General features: G+C 53.3%; 1 protein-coding gene and 1 non-coding gene across 7 annotated transcripts in view; one reads left to right on the top strand and one right to left on the bottom strand.

Annotated features, from left to right (window-relative positions):
• The window catches only part of ACOT11 (acyl-CoA thioesterase 11), a 54853-nt gene that overhangs the window by 6983 nt on the left and 29022 nt on the right, over positions 1-18848 (bottom strand). For 5 of the 6 annotated variants that reach the window (XM_045064580.1, XM_045064578.1, XM_004751592.3 and 2 more), the window contains exons 4-15: positions 14883-14943; positions 13687-13785; positions 13093-13228; positions 11052-11208; positions 9592-9711; positions 7502-7646; positions 6125-6180; positions 5261-5327; positions 4816-4899; positions 3415-3548; positions 890-1021; positions 120-246 (exon numbers count right to left, since the gene is read on the bottom strand). In XM_045064580.1, coding sequence (XP_044920515.1) covers positions 120-246; positions 890-1021; positions 3415-3548; positions 4816-4899; positions 5261-5327; positions 6125-6180; positions 7502-7646; positions 9592-9711; positions 11052-11208; positions 13093-13228; positions 13687-13785; positions 14883-14943 — 1318 coding nt within the window. Of the gene's footprint in view, positions 1-119; positions 247-889; positions 1022-2132; positions 2344-3414; positions 3549-4815; positions 4900-5260; positions 5328-6124; positions 6181-7501; positions 7647-9591; positions 9712-11051; positions 11209-13092; positions 13229-13686; positions 13786-14882; positions 14944-18848 lie in introns of those variants that run through there. The other variant, XM_045064583.1, reaches the window with a different exon arrangement.
• On the top strand, positions 14028-14100 carry TRNAK-CUU. The gene has a single exon. It is a non-coding gene; the product is annotated as a tRNA-Lys (tRNA).

Raw genomic sequence — 18848 nt, 5'->3', positions numbered from 1 at the left:
CCCCAAGCTAGAAAAGAGCCTGCAGGTGGGGCCCAGGTATGCAATTCACTGAGCCCACAGCACCAAGTTCTGGACGTGCATATGGCTTTGGGGTGGGGTGGGGGGGACACGGGCCTCACCTTGGTCAGCTGGTCCCCCTCTCGCCAGAAGCAGAAGCCGGAGCAGAGGGTCTCCCCGCGCCTGTATGCTGGCGTCTCAGGATGTGTGGGCAGTGTAACTGACCTCAGCGCGATGACGTAGGGGTCCCTGGAGCAGAGCAAGGATGGAGGAGGTGAGGGCCTATTCCCCCAGCTCAGGCGCCAGAGGACCCTCCACACAGATGACTCCCCCAGAGGCTAAGGCACAGAAATGTTTAAAAGGGCCGACGGGCTCTGGGCCAGGCTAGAGAGGAGGGGCCTGTGTGTCAGCAGCCCCGTATTTGCCAGGAGCCAGCATGGCTTCATCACAGATTTTTCTGGAAAAGCTGCTCCACTGCAGATGCTCAAAGGAGTCCCACATTTTGGAATTTTGGGCTTCACTTTTCTGTGCTTGTCCCCAACGGAAGTGATGCTGTGCATCCTGGCCTTGCCGCTCTTCAGTCAACATGGGGCCTTCAGAGGGTGGAGGCTAAGGAGGTGGCCCATGAGCAAGGGCCTGCCATGTCTGGGGGAAGGCAGCCTTGCTCCCCTCTCCCCTAGAGACAGAGACCACCCTGCCTTAGAGCACATGTAACCAGAAGGGAGCTGCAACCCCTCATTTTACCCATAGCAAGACCCCGGCAGCCCCAACAAATCAAGCAGTGCCTGGAGTCCCACAGCAAACAGGAAGAGCCCTGAGTTTAAGCTGCTGTCCCCTCCCAGGGAGGGAGATGAGCCCTGCCCGCCTCCGGTCTCCGCAACCTGGCACCCACCCATGGTCACAAGGCTTCCGCCGGGAGGCCAGGATCACAAAGTCCTGGGGCTTGGCATCGCCGCCGAGGACAGGGCTGATGACATGGTAGATGGCGTCGTCCTCGTCCACCTGCTGCACGAGCTCCACACTCCTATAGAGAGGGCCAGAGGTCAGGACTCAAGAGTCACGCTGGCTGCTCCTGGGACAGCCAGTCCAGCCCAGGCCCTCCCATGCTTCAGCCTTCTTAGGCAGAGTCTGGGGGGACACTTGGCCACCTACACTGCTCAGCCGGGGCCACAGGAGGGCAGGAAGGCCAGGCCAACCACGGGTGAACACATACACACGGGTACGGAGGCAAATGCACACAGACATGGGAACAAAGATATGCACAGATAAAGGCACACCCGTGAGCATACACAGACACAGGTCCTGCCAGTGCACACACGGCCCTGGACAGACGTGTTACAGTGTCCGGGTTATGAGTGCCTGCCATGTGCCGGGCACTGTTCCGTGGTGCTTTCCATGTACTGTCTCATTTAACCCCACAGCAGCTGACGCAATAGGTCCTCTTGGTGTCCCCATCGTATAGACAAGGGCCTGAGACTCAGGGAAATAGCCTGCCCACAGCCACAGCCCCTCAGGCCCAGGCATACTGCACATGGGTACAGGGCATAGGGTTACACCAATACGCACGCACAGAAACATACATGACCATGTCTGACGCTACCACCTCCTCCCCTGCTCTCCCACCCGCCCTCAGAGGCTGCCTCACGAACAGGGTGCTAAGGACAGGGTGGGGGGAAGCAGCTAAGGGCTCCCTTTCCCCTTGGGACACTCTCCTGCCCCAACCCCATCAAGTATCAAGATCTGATTTTTGCCTTCAAGGCCCACATCAGCCTGCCTCCTCCAAGAAGCCTTCCTACCATATGCCCAATGCCCCCAACATCCACCACCAAATCACCTCCCAGCTTTGTAGAATGTCACTACTAACAGGCTTGGGGTCACCTAGACCAGGGCTTTTAACTTTTTTGTTTTTTTAAGATTTTATTCATTTATTTGAGAGAAAGCATGCGCCCGCGTGCACACATACACGCACACATGAACAAGCCAGAGAGGGGCAGAGAAAGAGGGAGAAGCAGGCTCCTTGCTGAGCAGAGAGCCTGATGGTGGGTGAGGGCTCCATCCCAGGACCCTGGGATCATGACCTGAGCCAAAAGCAGCCACTTAACAGACCAAACCACCCAGGCACCCCTGACTTAGGCTTTTTAAAGCAATGGTCTTTTGTGCACCAAAGCCTTTGATTAAACAGAAAGCCTGTGTGGAAAGAGCCATAAGTAGGCCTGCTCCGGTAAGATAGATGGAGGTAGGAAGAGGAAGGCAATTTGTCAAAACTCAACTTGCCAGACAATCTGCTCACTGAATTCCCACATGCACGGATCCTCCTCATGGATAGACTTGGGAACATAGACGCCTCTTAGAGCAGCCACAGGAGAAATGACGGAAGTAAGGTGTTGGCACAACAGAAAATGACTTTAAGGGAACTGGGACAAAATACCAGTTTCAACTTTAACATTCTCATATTAAATACTGAAATTTTGGCTGTTTTCCTAAGAACAGCTTTATCTTCCTTGGCTAAATTCAGGAAGAAAATATTCACATGGAGAATCAGTAAATTCAGGGAACAAATGTATTCATAGGAGTAACATTTATATTCAGTAACTCACTACATTCAAAAATAACATATACGTGCACATTTCCCTAAGAAGAGCTGGCAGACTGGGTGAATTCATCAAACTGGCCGTTCCATGCATTCCCCTGAAGCTGGGAGGGGGCCACCAGGCCCTCAGCATTATAACCCCCACCAAGTGGTCCCCGAGCCTCCTATGGGGACACAGAATGCCACAGAACATGGTCTGAAAATCACTGATCTAGGAGCACCTGGGTGGCTCAGCTGGTTGAGCGTCTGCCTTCAGCTCAGGTCAAAATCTCAGGGTTCTGGGATCGAGATCCACAGTGGGCTCCCTGCTTCTCCCTCTGCTCTGTCCCCCCCACTCTCCTGTGTGCGCATGCGCACTCTCTCTCTCTTTCAAATAAATAAAATAAAAAGAAAGAAAAACCAAACATAGAAATTTAAAAGACAAAAAAAGAAAAAGAGGAAATTTTAAAAAAATCACTGATCTATCCCAGAGTGCAAATGCATGACCCATACCTCAAGTACCCATTTAAGAGAAGGAAAACTGAAGCCTACAAAGGAAGGGACTTGCCCAAGGTCACAGAGCCGGTTGGTCCAGAAACATGACTTAAACCCAGGCCTCTAACTCCAGTTCAGGCTCAGTCCCTCCGGAGGGCTCAGAATAACCTCGACTCTGACACCCGCCCAACACGTATCTGCACTTTCCCTCACACCGCCACCCCCCACGCGCTGCTAAAAGCCAGCAGGGGCTGAGCGTCAGGGAGGACAGCTCAGCAAGGGACACCCGAGGGCCCCGCCTCCCCATCAGGCCTGAGCAGAGCGCAATGCCCCACCCGCACCTCGGCCCTCACCGGTAGTGCTTGTCCCACTCCGGCCTCCGAAGCAGGTCCGAGAGCAGCAGGAAGGCCTGGGTGGCATCCACATGCACCAACATCTCCATGTGGAAGGACAGGAACTTGTCTTCCTCCAGAGTGTACAGGCGGACCTGCATGGGACAGAGGGCAGCCTCGGTCCCGCACCTCCTCCCCGGGCTATGCTAGGCCATGGGGTGAGCTGCCTCCACGCTGGAGGCCAGGGCTGGAAGCTCAGGGCTGCCACTGACTTGCTGTGTGACTGTGAGAAAGCGATTCAACCTCTCTGAGCCTCAGGCTCATCCCCATGGAAATGGGCCGCTGGGAGAATCTGGCACAGGTGGACAGGAGGGTGTATTAGGAAGCAGTGATTAAGGCAACAGCAGAAAGAGTCCTCAGAGCCATGGACCTGGTGAAGCCCCTAATGTCACAGATGAGGGGCAGTGACTCTCCTCAGGGCACAGGCAGAGCTCATGTCTTCCCTCAACCCAGGCTTGTCCTGGCCATTTCTGTGCAGGGAGGAAGGAGCAGAGAGAGGAAGGAAGCAGCAGGGCAGAGAATAGCAGAGATGAGGGGTTGGGGGCTAGATGGTGGGTGGGCAGGAGAGAAAGATTTGGGGGTTCTCCACTCCAGGTCCTGTGAGAGCATCGTGTTTCTCTAACTGGGATGGTTTCATGGGAGAAACCAATTCCTTTTAAGAAGGTCAGTTAAGGGGTGCCTAAGTGGCTCGGTTGGTTGAGCGACTGCCTTTGGCTCAGGTCATGATCCTGGAGTCCCAGGATAGAGTCCCACATTTGGGCTCCCTGCTCAGTGGGGAGTCTGCTTCTCCCTCTGACCCCCCCGCCATGCTCTCTCTCTCTCATTCTCTCCCTCTCAAATAATATAAATAAAATCTTCGGGGTGCCTGAGTGGCTCAGTGGTTAAAGCCTCTGCCTTCGCCCCAGGTCATGATCCCAGGGTCCTGGGATCAAGTCCCACATCAGGTTCTCTGCTCAGCTGGGAGCCTGCTTCCCCTTCCCCTCTCTCTCTGCCTGCCTCTCTGCCTACTTGTGATCTCTGTCTGTCAAATAAATAAATAAAATCTTTTAAATAAATAAAATCTTAAAAAAAAAAAAAAAAGAAGTCAGTTGAGCATCTGCCTTCAGGTCAGATCATGTCCTCGGGGTTCTGGGATTGAGCCCTACATTGGGCTCCCTGCTCAGCAGGGAGTATGCTTCTCCCTCTCCCTCTGCCCCCTCCCCTGCTTCTGTGCTCTCTCTTGCCTACTCTCTCTCTCAAATAAATAAATTAAATATTTAAAAAACAAAAAGAAAGAAAGAAATCCCCTTTGGACATGAGTGGTTTGAGAGAACTTCTGTGGCTTGAGGTCAGCCATCTCTGCTGGTGGGTGGGGCCAGCTACCTGGTTGATCTCGGAAGACAGCACCCAGTTGTCCTTGGCCACCAGCATCTTCAGGGAGGAGACATTGTTGTAGCTCAGGTAGACCTGGACAGAGCACACAGAGAAGCCTCACCTTCTCCCCTTCCTTGGAGGCTCTGGGCCAGGAGAGGACATTGGGCTGTGAAGGGGTGAGAAGGGGGGGTAGGTGCCAGGCCCTGGGCCTCAGGATAGAAAGCCCAGCCTTGGGCAGGCTCTCTGTGTGACCCTCTTCTCAGGGCCTCAGCTCCCTCCTGCCAAATGGGGACAGAGGAAAGCCCTTTGCTAACTGCACCAATCTTGAGTCATGACACAGTATCCTGTCCCCCTCAGGCCTACTTTCAAACCCATTCTGACAAGAACAGAGAGTCAGGGTCCCCCCACCCCCAACACGGGCCTGAGGACTGTACCCTCAGAGCAGAGGCCTTACCTGGTTGCTAGGGTCCCAGGGGACAGAGAGGGGCATTTCTGCCTGTTTACAGGATACGATGTACTTCCTGGGAGAGGGAAGAGAACCACTATGGTCCCTGGGAAGCCCACGTCTTTCAGAAGACTTCGCTCCCAGTGCTCAGGCCTGCAGCAGGGGAGGAACTCCTGTCCAGCCACGTAGACAGGCTGGGCACCCAGAAAATGGGAGCTGAGAGCATACGAACTCATCCAGAAGCAGAGTGAGGCCAGGGGCAGGGTGCTGGGAAAAGGCTCGCTCCCCGTGCCCTCGCCTAGCAGATGGCCTTGGCTGAAGCAGCTTTGCCCTCGAGCCTCAGTGGGCTCCTCCGTACAGTGGGGCTGGGCGTTGCACCTGCCTCATGGGGTCATCATGGTGGGGAGGGTCGGCCATGATAAGTGCTCTGTAGATTCACACTTCTCCTGTCTGCACAGATGGCAAACCCCAGTGTATTTCCAGCACTTTCCAGCGTGGAAAGTGCTTCAGCAGCCGTGGGCCACACCAGGCTGTACATCTTGAGCAACTGCCTCTGCTTTCGGGACCTACCTGACACTCATGATGGTCAAGGGAAGGAACCCAGGATTCAGAAGTGGCCAGACCCCGCCAGGTTCAAAGTCTCACTCCGCCCATCATTCCCATCTGTGTACCCACGGCCACCTAATCCCTCTGCTCAGTGTCCTCGCCCAGACACTGGGTCAGGAAGACCACTGGCTCGTAAGGCTGTGTGGACGTGAAGGCCCCAGCCCAGTGCCCAGCACAGGGGTGGCACTGAAGAAATGCCAGTCCCTGGGGCCCGCGGAGCAGGTGGACAGCCCTGAACCCGTGTCCCTTCCCACCACCCGCACTCACCTGTCCAGCCGGATCTTCTTCCTGGCACTAGCCTCTCGATAGCGCCGCTCGCCATCCTGGAGAGAGACGCAGGGACAGACTGTGCTGCGGGCTAGACGAGCAGCTTGTGCCCTCCTCCCGGCTCCTGCGCCCACATTATGGTTGCCCCCGCCCAAGGCCCAAGGAGGCCCTGCAGCCCTGACGTGGAGCTCAGGTCTCACGGGGGCAGCCCAAGGCAAAGCAACCTGGACAGGAAAGGGCCGAGTCTCTGAACTTCAGCCTCTGCTTCCCCCAGACTCTCTGAATGACTCTGGGAGCACCACCTGCGCTCACTGGGCCTCAACATCCTCCTCTCCGCAAGGAGATCGCAAAGGGCACAGACGGTGCTAGTAAGAACCCACGCTTCCTGGGCACCTACTGCTACCCGGCATGCTTCTGAAGCGCCTTCCATGCAGATGTCAAGCCTTGCCACAGCCCTCTCAAGTTGGGATTCATCTTACCCTCATTTTACAGAGGAGGAAACTGAGGCACAGAAAGGTGGGTGGCTTACCCTAGGTTGTAGATGTAAGGAGTAGGGCCAGGAATGGAACCCTGACAGCCTGACCTGGAGTCCAGCCTCTTAACCACTGCTTCTGGTGTCTCCCCACTCATGAGCGTTACTGGCCCAGGCTGAGAGCGCCTCTGATCTAGTCACCACTCCTCCTCTTCCCCTCCCCCGCAGAAGCCCAGCTGCGGAGTGGGGGTCTTTCACAGCCAATGTTTGGCCCTGTGAGGTAGACAGGGTGGAGGACCATCCTGGAGAGAGGGAATGCCTCTCCAAGGTCACCCCTCTGCATCCCCAGAAGGAAGCTCCAGGTGATCCAAGACAGCATTTTTTAAGAGACGGGCTTTGAACCCAAGCCCCTGACTCTGGTCTCTATGCTTCTTGCTCTCCTGTCACCTCCTCATAATGGTCACCATTTACTGAGTACCTATGGGCCTCAGCGCCCCTCATATACCCCCCACATCCCCAGAAGGCAGGAGTGCAGACACACCTGCTGTATGGGTGGAGACAGAAACTGACAGAGGGTGCCTGCTAGAACACGGCAGAGGGGGCTTCCAACCCACATCTGACCCCAAAGCCAGCACTCCTCTGACTATGCAGGCTCGCTGAATGCCTGCTAACACCTAGCTGAGCTAGGCCTACCCACGGCGCCCTGTTCTTGCAGGCAGACCAGGGCTCCTGCCTTGCACAAGGAGCTTCTCTGCGGGTCACGGGGCAACGCAGCTGGCTGTGCCCCCACAGAGGGGCAGGGCTGAGCCCATCACTCCCCCGCTGCATCAGGGGCTAGCAGGCCCTACCACCCCTGGGCAGAGAGGGAGGGGAAGGGAACTGGTGGTGGGGAGAGTGGCACTCACCCCCGGCTGGGGCCGAATCCAGGGCAGTGTCCGAGGCTGGTCATCCGCGTCCAGGACCACGAAGGTCATGAAGGCACTGTTGATGTGCCGCCGATGGCTCTCAGCCTCCTGGCGGTAAGCCTCCACGCACACGCCCACCTCCATGCTGAAGGGGAAGGACGGCTGCTTCCATGCTGGACCCACCTTTCTGAGCCCATGCCCCCTCCCCAACACACACACGTGCACGTGTGCACACACACACTCCTGTGGCTCTCCCAGCGGCCCAGATCAGAATCCCTCCGGTAGGAAACCCAGAACTGTTCCCTTCCATCCTGTTTACAGAGCACCTACTATAGGCCTGGCCCTAGGCTAGTCACTGGGGCCCCAGAAAGGAATACACTGGTTTGGTCCATGTACTCATGTGCTAACAGCTGGGGAACAGGGCACTGAGCAAGTATATACATACATGTATGTACATGTCTATGTATATATACTATGTAATGGAATAAATGTATATAACACGTACATACATATACATAGATACATACATATCATGTATATAAAACATGCCATGTAAACTGCAAAGGATTCTGGAAGGACGTGAGTACTTTTTCCTACTTGGAAATAATGTCCCCTACACACATCTTCACGAGGGCCCTAACAGCCATGCTCCCGACAGCTCACTCATGGCTGTTTTGTGGATTATGAAAAGCAGCCACCCCTGCGCCCCACTCTCAGGAAGCTTGATGATCCCAGCATGTGGATGTTATGCAGAGGGTGAACCAGCACCTAGGACAGGACAGTCACTGGGCCAAGGTCCCACAGCAGCCAGGAAGGGAAGCTGGGCCGGACTTGCAGTTGCTAGTTCAGGGCTCACCACCCCACCTCCCCACCCCCAACCCCCTGATCCCTCCACCACCCCTCCCCCGCCACAGCTGTGTGGGTCAGACCGTGAGCAATGGCCAGAACAGTAATAATAATGCTGCCCAGCACGGTTCCTCTGTCAATGTGCCAGTAAGACTGAACTCAGTAAGTACTGAACCCTCACAACTGTGATGTCGTCGTGCTGAGCCCCATTTCACAGGCCAAAGAACTGAAGCTAAAGTGGGGCACCTGGGTTGCTCAGATGGGTGAGCATCTGACTCTTGATTTCTGCTCAGGTCATGATCTCAGGATCATGGGGTGGTTTCCCGTGTGGGACTGAACACTGAGCACAGAGCCTGCTTGTGATTCTTTCTCCGTCTGCCTCTGGTCCTCCCCAGACCCCACCCCCAACCTACCCCCTCCAACCCTGTTCTGCAGGCTCTCTCTCTCCCTGAAATAAATGAATAAACAAACAAACAAACAAACAGCACAATTGTTAAAAAGAAAAAAAAAAAAACTGAAACTCAGGGATGTTGAATAACTTTTCTAAAGCCACACAGCCAATAAAAGGTAAGCCAAACTTAAACCCAGGGAGCCTGGCTCCCTCACTTTTTTTTTTTTTAAGACTTTATTTATTTATTTGAGGGACAGAGAGCATGAATGCGGAAGGGCAGAGGGAAAGGGAGAAGCAGACTCCCCCCTGAGCAGGAAGCCTGATGTGGAGCTCGATCCCAGGACCCTGGATCATGACCTGAGCTGAAGACAGATGCTTAGTGGACTGAGCCACCCAGGTGTTCCATTGTTCCCTCACTTTTAACAACTCCATTATGATCTTTGAAATCATCAAAGATACATATTTAAAGTCAGCTTTCTCAAAAGTATCTGATTCATTCCAAATTAAGGACTCTGGGAAGGAATTGTTGTTTTAGGAGAAAGGTAGGGAAAGACTTGATAAACGGCAGAACACTGGCAAGAGAGGACCCTATGATGTGAGCACAGCCCAGAGGCAGGAGCCAGGAAGAGAGACAGAGACACACGGAGCATAGGGTATGATTGGAGACCCCAGGAGCCACAGGGCTGGAGAGCCCAGAGCAGGGAATAGCAGAGCTGCATCTCGGTCATGGTGAGGGTGCCCTGCTGCTGGGCAGGCTTTAGACTTCATGGGCCTTTTATCTGTGGCACTGGCAGCTTTGCGACTAGGTCCAAAAGAGCCCTCAATCCCAGGGGGCCCTGGTTCCACTCCTTACCTATGCTTGAAGGCGTTGTTCACGATGGCCTTGAGCACCAGTCGGTCCCCAACCTGGGAGGGGCCCCGGAAGTGGAACATCTCAATGGCCTTCAACGTAGGGTGGGCACGGCACAGCCGGCTGGAGGAAGCAGGGGTTGGGGAGACAGGACAAATGCCCCAGTGCTTCAGCCACAGGCCTGGGCCAGCCTTTCCCCCTGCCCCCAGCCACAGACACAGCCCACATGCACTGCCCTCTGGTCCACCCACTCCCACCCAACATGGGATGCTTCTGCCCAGGGGAATAGAACTGAAGTCCTATTTCACAGCTTAGAACACTCAGGTCTATGCACCACTAGCAAGCAGCTGAGCTTGAGGTGAAAGACGAAAGGACAGGGCTTGGGACTAATTCCTTCCCCGTTGTTCCCCAACCTTTACACCCCAGCACCAGCTGCTTCTACTATCTAGAAGCCCTCCCCTTACCCGAAGCTACTTGTCATTCAAGGCCCAGCTGAAGAGCTTTCTCCAGGAAGGGTTCCCTGACTATCTGGGCTGTGACCCTCCTCTGAGATCTTCTCACACATGCACTGGGTCCCAGGGGGTCAACACAGGGGAGGGACCGTGTGGGCCAGGCTCTTTAGAGGTGAGGAATAATTCCTCTGGCTCAGGAAGGTGTGGGTTGAGGAGGGCACTCCTGACAGAAGATAGGTAGGATGAGACAGGACTGGTAGGACAGTCACAGGAAGCAATGAGGTCTTGGCTTAAGTGGAGCTGAGGGCAAGTAAAAGATCAGCACCAGGTCAAGCTGAATGGCCAGCCCAGGGCCCGGATGCTACACTAAGGCATTCAGACTAACCTAACTAACCTAACTAACATCTGGACTAACCCTGGGGTAGAGCACACTCCTCGCAGAGGGAACAGAAACACAAAGCCCTAGAGGTAGGAGGGTCAGGCAGTGAGTGTCAGTTATCATAGCTATAAAAAAATACCCCCATATTTAGAGAACAAACCCCGGACAAGTGCAGAGATTCTAGAAGAAGAAAGGAATTGTTCTCACCTCTAGGGAGAAGGGAACAGTTAAAGAGGCTTCCTGAATTTTAGCAGATCAAAAGGAGAGGAAGTGGCCAGGAGCAAAGGCAGAGAATGGGAACAGGGAAGGGCAGATGGCTTCAGGTGCAGCAAGCATAAGATACTGGAAGAAAGCAGGCAGGACCCAAGCCAAGAGGAGGCCCTAGGGCTGGGCGAGGGGCGTGGCATTTCCCACGCAGGTGATGAGTACTGTGTGGAGGAGGGGGCGGCCAGTTCACAGAAAAATCACTCCTCTCTGGCTCTCAAAGCCCTAGGTTTCCCCTAACAGAACAGCCAAGCTCCCGAAGCCTTGAATGCCAACTCCAAGCTGGGGTTTCTCCCCCCAGAGGGAGCCAGCCAAGGGAAGGAGGGAGAGAAAGGAGGGGAGGCAGAGGCAGTGCACTCTCTCCTCACCTGGCTGCAATGGTGGCCACGTTCTCCATCCAGGCCATGATCTGGCCCCCAAAGGTATTGCCTTGGTGATTGGCATGGGGGGGCAGGACCAGCTCCACGCTTTCCACACGGGTTTTCTCGGCTGGTACCATGCAGCTGCAGTCTCTGCTCTCCAGATCTGACCGGGGAAGGGCAGAGGGAGGGAGTGGGAAGGGGAAAGGTTCTCAAGGGCAGACCCTCCCACAGGGCAAACCCAGGGACCCCTGCCACCAGCACTCCCAGTCACCCAGAGTCTATCCACTAAGCACCAAGAGTGCCAGCCTCAGCTGAGGAACAGGAGGGCTCAGGATGAGGGAGGTGAGGTCATCCTGGGGCAGGGGGCAGGACACTGCCCCCTGTAGAGAAGACACACCTGGACATAACTTGGACAAGTCAGGGAACCTCTCTGACCCTCAGTTTCCTCATTGGTGAAGGGGTATGTCAGACCCAACCCACGAGGTTTGTGAAGATGAAGGGAGATCGTGATTCCAGAGAGCTTGGCACCAAACTCAGGAGACAGACTTTCAGAAGGATAGTTCTTCCCTCCCTTTGCCCTGACAGGCCCTGTCCGTCAGGGGCAATGGCATCGGGAGATCCTCAGTAGGAGAGGCCCAAGGGCGGGCAGGGCCTTGGGGGTCAGAGGAGCAGATGCTGATATGACATCCCCCCTCCAACCCAAGGGGGAGCCATGCATCTCCCATCAATCAAGAAGAGAGACCTCGTCAGCGACAGCCCATCAAAGAGGTGGCCATTCACGGGCAGGCTGCTCCGAGATGCCACAGACAAGCACAAGGGGAGGTGGAAGGGGGCCTGAGCTGAGATCTGGAGACAGGACAGGTCGGACAGTCCTAGGAAGCAATGAAGCCTTGGCTTAGATGGAGCCGAGGGCAAATAATAGGTCAGCACCAGGTCAAGCTGAATGGCCAGCCCAGGGCCTGGATGTCTCACTAAGGCATCTGGACTAACCCTGGGGTAGAGGGGCTGTCGTGACAAGAGGAGTTTGGGAGGGCTGCAGTGGATGGATGGCTCTAGGGAGGTCTCAAAGACAGTAGGAAGAGCCAGGCCTCCCCAGCCACAGCCCCCAGACCCCACATACATAGACACATGGAACTGGGAGCCCCTCTCGCTGCTTTATGGGGCCAACTGCTCGCACCTGCTCTCTCCCACTCTGGGATGCTGAACTACATTTGAATTGTCCTACAGTTGCCTTGTCTAGGGTGCAAGGAAGACTCCACATCCTATTGCTCTGGAGATCAGTGAGTGAATCCAAGGTTAACCCTTTGCCCAGCCTGTGCTCTCCATCAGGAAAACCTTTCCTTGTCTCTCCATCTGTCAAAATCCTACCACTCCACAGAGATCTTTGTGTGATAGTATAGAACAATCTCCAAGATGTACTCTTAAGGGGAAAGAAGTAAGACACTGAACCGTAGGTACTGTTTGTTCCCTTTTGGGTAAAAAGAGAGGGCTAAATAATACATGGTATGCTTAAGTATGCAGGGAATCTTCTGGAAAGGTGCCCCAAAATGAGTAACTGGAGGGGACCCAGGTTCTGGGTAGGAGAGAGTCTTGCTTTTTATTCTATATGTATATCTACATCTATATTATTTATGTATGTGTGTATATATATCTATATGTGTATATATATGTGCGTGCATATATTTATATATATATAAAGCATATAGACAGATAGATGGATGGATAGACAGATATGCTTTTTAAAAAATCCTATAGTCTTCAGCCACGCTCAGTAGTACCTTCCCAAACACCCCTAAACCTAAGATCCAAATACAGTCCGTGGTTAACAAAGGGTTCCTCACATCCTAATTCTATCCTCATGGCTCCTGGGAACTGAACAAGATGCCCAAACACGCCTTTCCCTGAAGGAGACCTTGAGACAAAAGGGCCATCAGGCCAGTGAGTAGACATCCCAAGGAGCCTCTCTTCCTCCCTTTGCCCAGTGGGGGCTGAAGACAGAGGAGGGCATGCAGGATGCCAGCTGCACTCCGCCCCCCCGGCTGCTCACCGTCCTGAATGACGCAGTTGGCCAGAAGGTCCTTCATGGTGTCCGCGTACAGCAGCCGCATGCGCCGGCGCTCGGCAGCCACACTGTGCTCTGTTTTCTCCTCCTCTGTGCGTGGCGTAGTCTGCTTCAGCTTCACCTGTGGGTGGGGGACAGCAGGGGCGATGCTCAGGACAGGTCTCCTGAAGCAGCAGGAAGGGCTGTGCCCCATCGCACACCTGGGGCTGCTGCTAGATTGTTACAAGTCATTGTCCCCTCTCTGTCGCTGTCCTCCTGTCTTCACGCTGGCTGATCTGTCACTTTCATCCTGCAAATGTCCCCAGTCCCCTTTCTTGGGCAAAGGCACAGAGGATGCAGGGGGTGGAAGGTCCTATAGCACACGTAAGGGAATGGTGAGATCTGAAGACTCCCACATGAGACGCACAGGGAGAGGTGGGGAAGAGGAGCGAGGGAAGATGCCTGGGGTCTGGCCACAGCTGCAGGGAGCTTCCTCTGTGAATTCCCTGAAGTGCCCCTTCCTCCATGCCTCTGCCAACCCCCAGCCTCACAGCCCCAGTCCCAGCCTGCCACGACAAGCACCCAGGTGTAGCGCCCTACCTTGGAGAGCTCCCGGTGGGCCACAAAGGTGGCCAAGGCCTTGCACACGGTCCATTGCTTCTCAGAGCACAGGTCCTCAGAGGCCACCTGGATGCCCACCTGGAAGGGAAGAAAAGGCGGGAGGAGTGAGGAGGGGGGAAATGGAGCTCCCACCCTGAGGCTCCACAACTCGATGGCCCAGGCCCGGCCTTGCATTCCTGTATCACCTACTGAGTCTTGGAAGCCAGAAACCTGAGATAGGTTCTGCTTCTACTCCTGGATCCCTGGAAAGCCTTGGGCAAGTCATTTCTGTCCTCTGGTCCTTGGTTTCCTCATCTATAAAATGGGAGTGAGCACAAGGTGCCTGGCTGGCTCAGTTGGTAGAGCATGAGACTCTTACTCCCAGGGTTGTGAGTTCAAGCCCCACGTTGGGCATGGAGCCTACTTAAAATATGAATGAATGAGTGAATGAATGAATGAATGACAGAAATGGGAGTGAGCATACCTAGGAGAGAATGAAAATGAGACTGTATCTAGGAAAGCACTTAAAGTGGTAAAATCTTGCCTACAGTGAAAAGACAGGCATCTGGGGGGTGTCCGGGGGTACCCAGAGGCAGTCAGGACTCTGTCCTCAGTGACCCCTCAGTAACCAGTGTCCTGGCTAAGGGAAGCTGCCCAGACCTGCTGTCCACAGGTGGAAAAGACAGTCTCTCCCCCAGAGCTCACAGAACTCACTTAAGAACCCCACAGCATAGGAATCGTGCTCCCATTTCACAGATGGGAAAACAGAGGCTGCAAGAGGTAAGCTAATGCAATGAAGTCCAGGGCTTCCCCTGCTGCAGCCCTGCTGCCTCCAGGGTCAGGCCTGGTGGCTGTCTTCCCCACTTTCCCATGACTACCTGGCTGCTGAACAGGGTCTGAGGGGAGTTGTAAAGACCTAGGAGGCTGAAAGTCAAGTCTCAGGTTGGAATTTATGTGACCTGGTGACCTGAGGCAAGTCTCTTCCCCTCCGTGGGCCTCAGATTTCCCTTCTGTGTTATTAGGTATCAGACAGGAAGAGCCTTAGGATCCTCCCAACCCTGCCAGCTGTTTCAGAAACCTACTGCCTCCACCAGGGCCCCATGAGTGTGAGTGTGCCCAGGGGGCTGAGAAGGGAGAAGAGGTAGAAACCCCAGCCACCCACCTACCCACCGCCAGGCAGCAACCACCCCACACACCTCCATGCTGGAGTTGAAGGCCCGGTTCACCTTGGCCTTGATATTCACCACTTGTCCGACACTGGGGAGAGAAAAGCAGGAGGTGGGCCTTCCAGAGGGGAGAGAGGAAAGGAAGAGAACTCCTGGATACTTGCAGGGCCTCTGCTGAGGGGACCCAGCAAGGCAATGTCATGGCTTACAGACCATGGTCACATCAGCAATATCACTGAGTCCTCAAAGCAAGCTGGCAAGATAGTGTCAGCATCTCACTATACAGGTGGGAAGGTGGAGGCTGAAAGAAGTGGAATGACTTCATTCATCTCCCCTTATCCCGTGAATGCTAGAGCTTCTCTTGGCTTGTGGCTCAACAGTCCCCTCCTTGGGGGCCCCTGCCCCACCCCTCTGTCACTCAAGAAGTTTCACTCTCCGACACTCTTTCTAACAGATGGGCCTCTGTCTCCCCCACAATCCTTAAGTTCCACCGGGGCCAGGATCACATCTGTCTTGCTCCCCCTTGACCATTTGAAGCCTAGCACACGGCACAGGGTCGGTCCTCCAAAAATAGTGGCCTACTGAATTAATGCATTCCACATCTATTGAATGCCTACTAAGTTCAAGGGACTATAAACAAGAGGGTGAAAAGAAAAATGGGAACGTTTAAAAGATGCCTACTCTGTGCCCAGCACCGTGCATTGCCTCATTAGAGCCTCCAAATAAACTTGACAGGTAGGTTTAGGGGCACTGAACATCAGAGAGGGCAAGCTATCTGCCCAAGATCACCCAGCTAAAATATAGCAGAGCCAGGGTTCTCTGGATTACGGGGGCCCCACTCTTTCCAGCTGCAGGGTTTTGTGGGCTACAGGGCCAGGGTTCTGTGGACTACAGGGGCCCCACTCTTTCCAGCTGCAGCCTGTCCCTCTGGAATAATTCCCATGTCCAGATAAACAGTCAGAATCCCTACAGGAGCCACCTCACCCACTCTGTGTATCTAACTGGAGGCAGCTGAGGGTGCCCCTCTGAAAGACAAGGAGGAGGAGCCAGACAGGGACTGGGATGAGGAGGAGGAAGTCCTTTCATCCTTGAGCAAGTCCTTTCATCTCTCTGTGCCTTGGCTCACAAACCTAGAGAGGACTGTGCGAATATCTTCATCGAATGCACAGCCTCCTCCCCAAAGCTAGGCCGGGTCCCTTCCAACAGGCCTGCCTTTCAAGGGGCAGCAGTGGCCACAGTGAGAAGAGTCACAGGTGCCTGGTTCCAGTCCAGCTCTGGCATGACTGTCACACTACGGAGCTGTGTGACCTTGGATGAGTTGCTTTGTGTCTCTGAGCCTAGCTCTTTGTCTGTCAAATACCAAAATGAGGGTCAAGTGAGAGGGGATGTGACAGAGCCAGTGCCAAGCCTAGCCCCACAGTACGAGCTCCATAAATAATAGAAGCTCACATTTGCCAAGGACTTGTCCATTTCTGTTTATTTTGCCCTCAGTCCTAATAGGCATGGAAGGACTGTCATTTCTAGGAGATACGTGCTGACACGTGGAGGGAAGAGGTGTCATGATGTCTGTAACTTAGTTTCAAATACTTGAGAAAAGAGAGAGAGAAATATGTGTATCTATTTTCCATATATAGATAAAGCATATTGAGAAAAAAAAAGTTAATTCTTGAATCTCACTGGTGGTGATCATTGCACTATTCAAGTTTTCTAGAGTCTTGGAAGTTTTCATAAGAAATTAAGAAAAAACTTCCGTGATCCTTAAAATAAAATGACAGTCTACTTTCTGTGGTGCTGAAGAGGTATTTGTGTCTCTTCTCTTCCTCCCCCTCCTTCTCTTCCTCTTCTCCCTCTTCCTCCTCCTCCTCTTCCCCCTCTTCCTCTTCTTCCCCCTCCTCCTCTCCCTCCCATCCCACTCTTCCCACTACCCTCCTTCTCACTAGCTTTCCCCAAAGCCAGGCAGACACCCCTTTGAACTCCGGAGTTTCTCATCCCTCCTGACACTCTTCCATCCCGCAGCTCAGGCCAAAACTGGCTCCTTCCCCGGGGTCACTGCCCAGCCTCCTAAGGGGCCCCCTCCAGCCTCTGGGTGTACTTCACATCCCACAGAGGCAACTCCCACAGTCTGAGCCCTGTGCAAGCCCTTCAGGACCCAATTTACTGGTGGGGGACAGAAGAACATATTAAATGACACCGCAGTGATGCTAACAGCAGAACCCAGATGGTGGAGAACTTGAGAGGGCAAAGAACCAGGTCTCCTCTACAAATAAATTCTGAGGGAAAAAGGAGAGAGATGGTGAGGGGGCAGGATGCTGGGGGAGGGGAAGCCCCTATAGATAAAAAAGACTTAAGAGAACACAGCAACCAACTGCAACCTTATCTGAATCTTGACTTGAACAACAAAAATCACTGTAAATCAAAATAAAAACAAAATCAGGAGATGGTGTGGGCTCCTGCATACTGACCAGATATTTGATGTTCGTGAGACATTACTGCTAGTTTTGTTTAGGTGTAGCAATGATGTTGAGGTTATGTTTAAAAGGAGTTCTTATCACTGAGAGATACATTTTGAAATATCTTTAAAGGTCAAAAACAAAAATAAACCAAAAAAAAAACCTTCTGCAGGTTTCCTCAGGGGCAGCTAGGCCTTTCCTGGTCACCAGCCTTGCTCCAGACCCATCCCTAGCTGGCCCTCCTTCCCAGGATCTTTTCTGGCTTCCCCTTCCACCCACACCCTCCTTGGCCCAGACTCACCTTGAGTCTCTGAGTCCTGCAGCAGGTCCATCCATCACACATGGCCACTCCCTACCCCCAGTCCTCTCCTCCCTAGCTCCTCAGGGTGACAAAAACTGTGTTGACAGCAGAGACTTAGAACTGGCCCAGACACCGCTCCCCTGGCTTTTAGAGGGGTACTACATATGGTGTTGATGGTATTGAAGCCAGCTTGAACACCTCTTCCAGGAAGGCCCCTTTGTCTACCTTTTATGCCATCACACTCACCCCCAGACATATAGGAAATGTGACCTCTTCGTTAAGGACAAGAGCTCTGGGGCTCCGGGGTCCTCTGCTATCTGTATGACCTTCAGCAAGTTATTTCACCTCTCTGTACCTCAGTTTCTTCATCTGTAAAATGAGGATACTAATAGCCAGAACCTTGTAGCATTGTTCCGTGGATTAAATGAATAATATATTAAAAAGGTATTACAGGGGCACCTGGGTGGCTCAGTGGATTAAAGCCTCTGCCTTCAGCTCAGGTCATGATCCCAGGATCCTGGGATCAAGTCCCACATCAGGCTCTCTGCTCAGCAGGGAGCCTGCTTTTCCATTTCTTTCTGCTGCCTCTCTGCTTACTTGTGATCTCTGTCTGTCAAATAAATAAATAAAATCTTTAAAATATGGGGGGGTGGGGGGCGCCTGAGTAGCTCAGTGGGTTAAAGCCTCTGCCTTCAGCTCAGGTCATGATCCCAGGTCCTGGGATCAAGCCACGCGTCAGCTCTCTGCTCAGCAGGGAGCCTGCTTCCTCCTCTCTCTGCCTCTCTGCCTACTTGTGATCTCTGTCTATTAAATAAATAAATAAAATATTTTTTTAAAAAGGTATTACAAATAATGCCTCAATATTAGTTCATTCACAGTGACAAAGGTGCTGTACTAATTAAAATGCTAGTAACAGCAGAACTGGGAGTGAGATATGTAGGAACTCTCCATATGATCTTCTGAGATACAACTTCTTTGCAAATCAAAAATCAAAATAAAAGTGTTACAAAGCTCCCATATGTGAGAGATCATTATTAGCAAGGCATGTACCCCTTTGAATTGAAATTATGTTTCTACATCTGCCTCCCAACAAACAGGACCTCCTGGGGCACAGGGCCTATGCTCTAGTTGACTTTGCATAACAAACCCAGCATGGGCCTTGGTCCAGAACAGGTGCAAGTGGTGACAAAGGACCAAATAAATAAAGACAGGGACTGACCAAATTTCCTCCTTAACCACAACATG

This window comes from Mustela putorius, unplaced genomic scaffold (genome assembly GCF_011764305.1).
Source record: "Mustela putorius furo isolate JIRA1106 unplaced genomic scaffold, ASM1176430v1.1 tig00003853_pilon_pilon_pilon, whole genome shotgun sequence".
Taxonomy (NCBI): domain Eukaryota; kingdom Metazoa; phylum Chordata; class Mammalia; order Carnivora; family Mustelidae; genus Mustela; species Mustela putorius.
The sequence above is the reverse complement of the archived record's forward strand: the minus strand, read 5'-3'. Positions and strand labels throughout refer to the sequence as shown.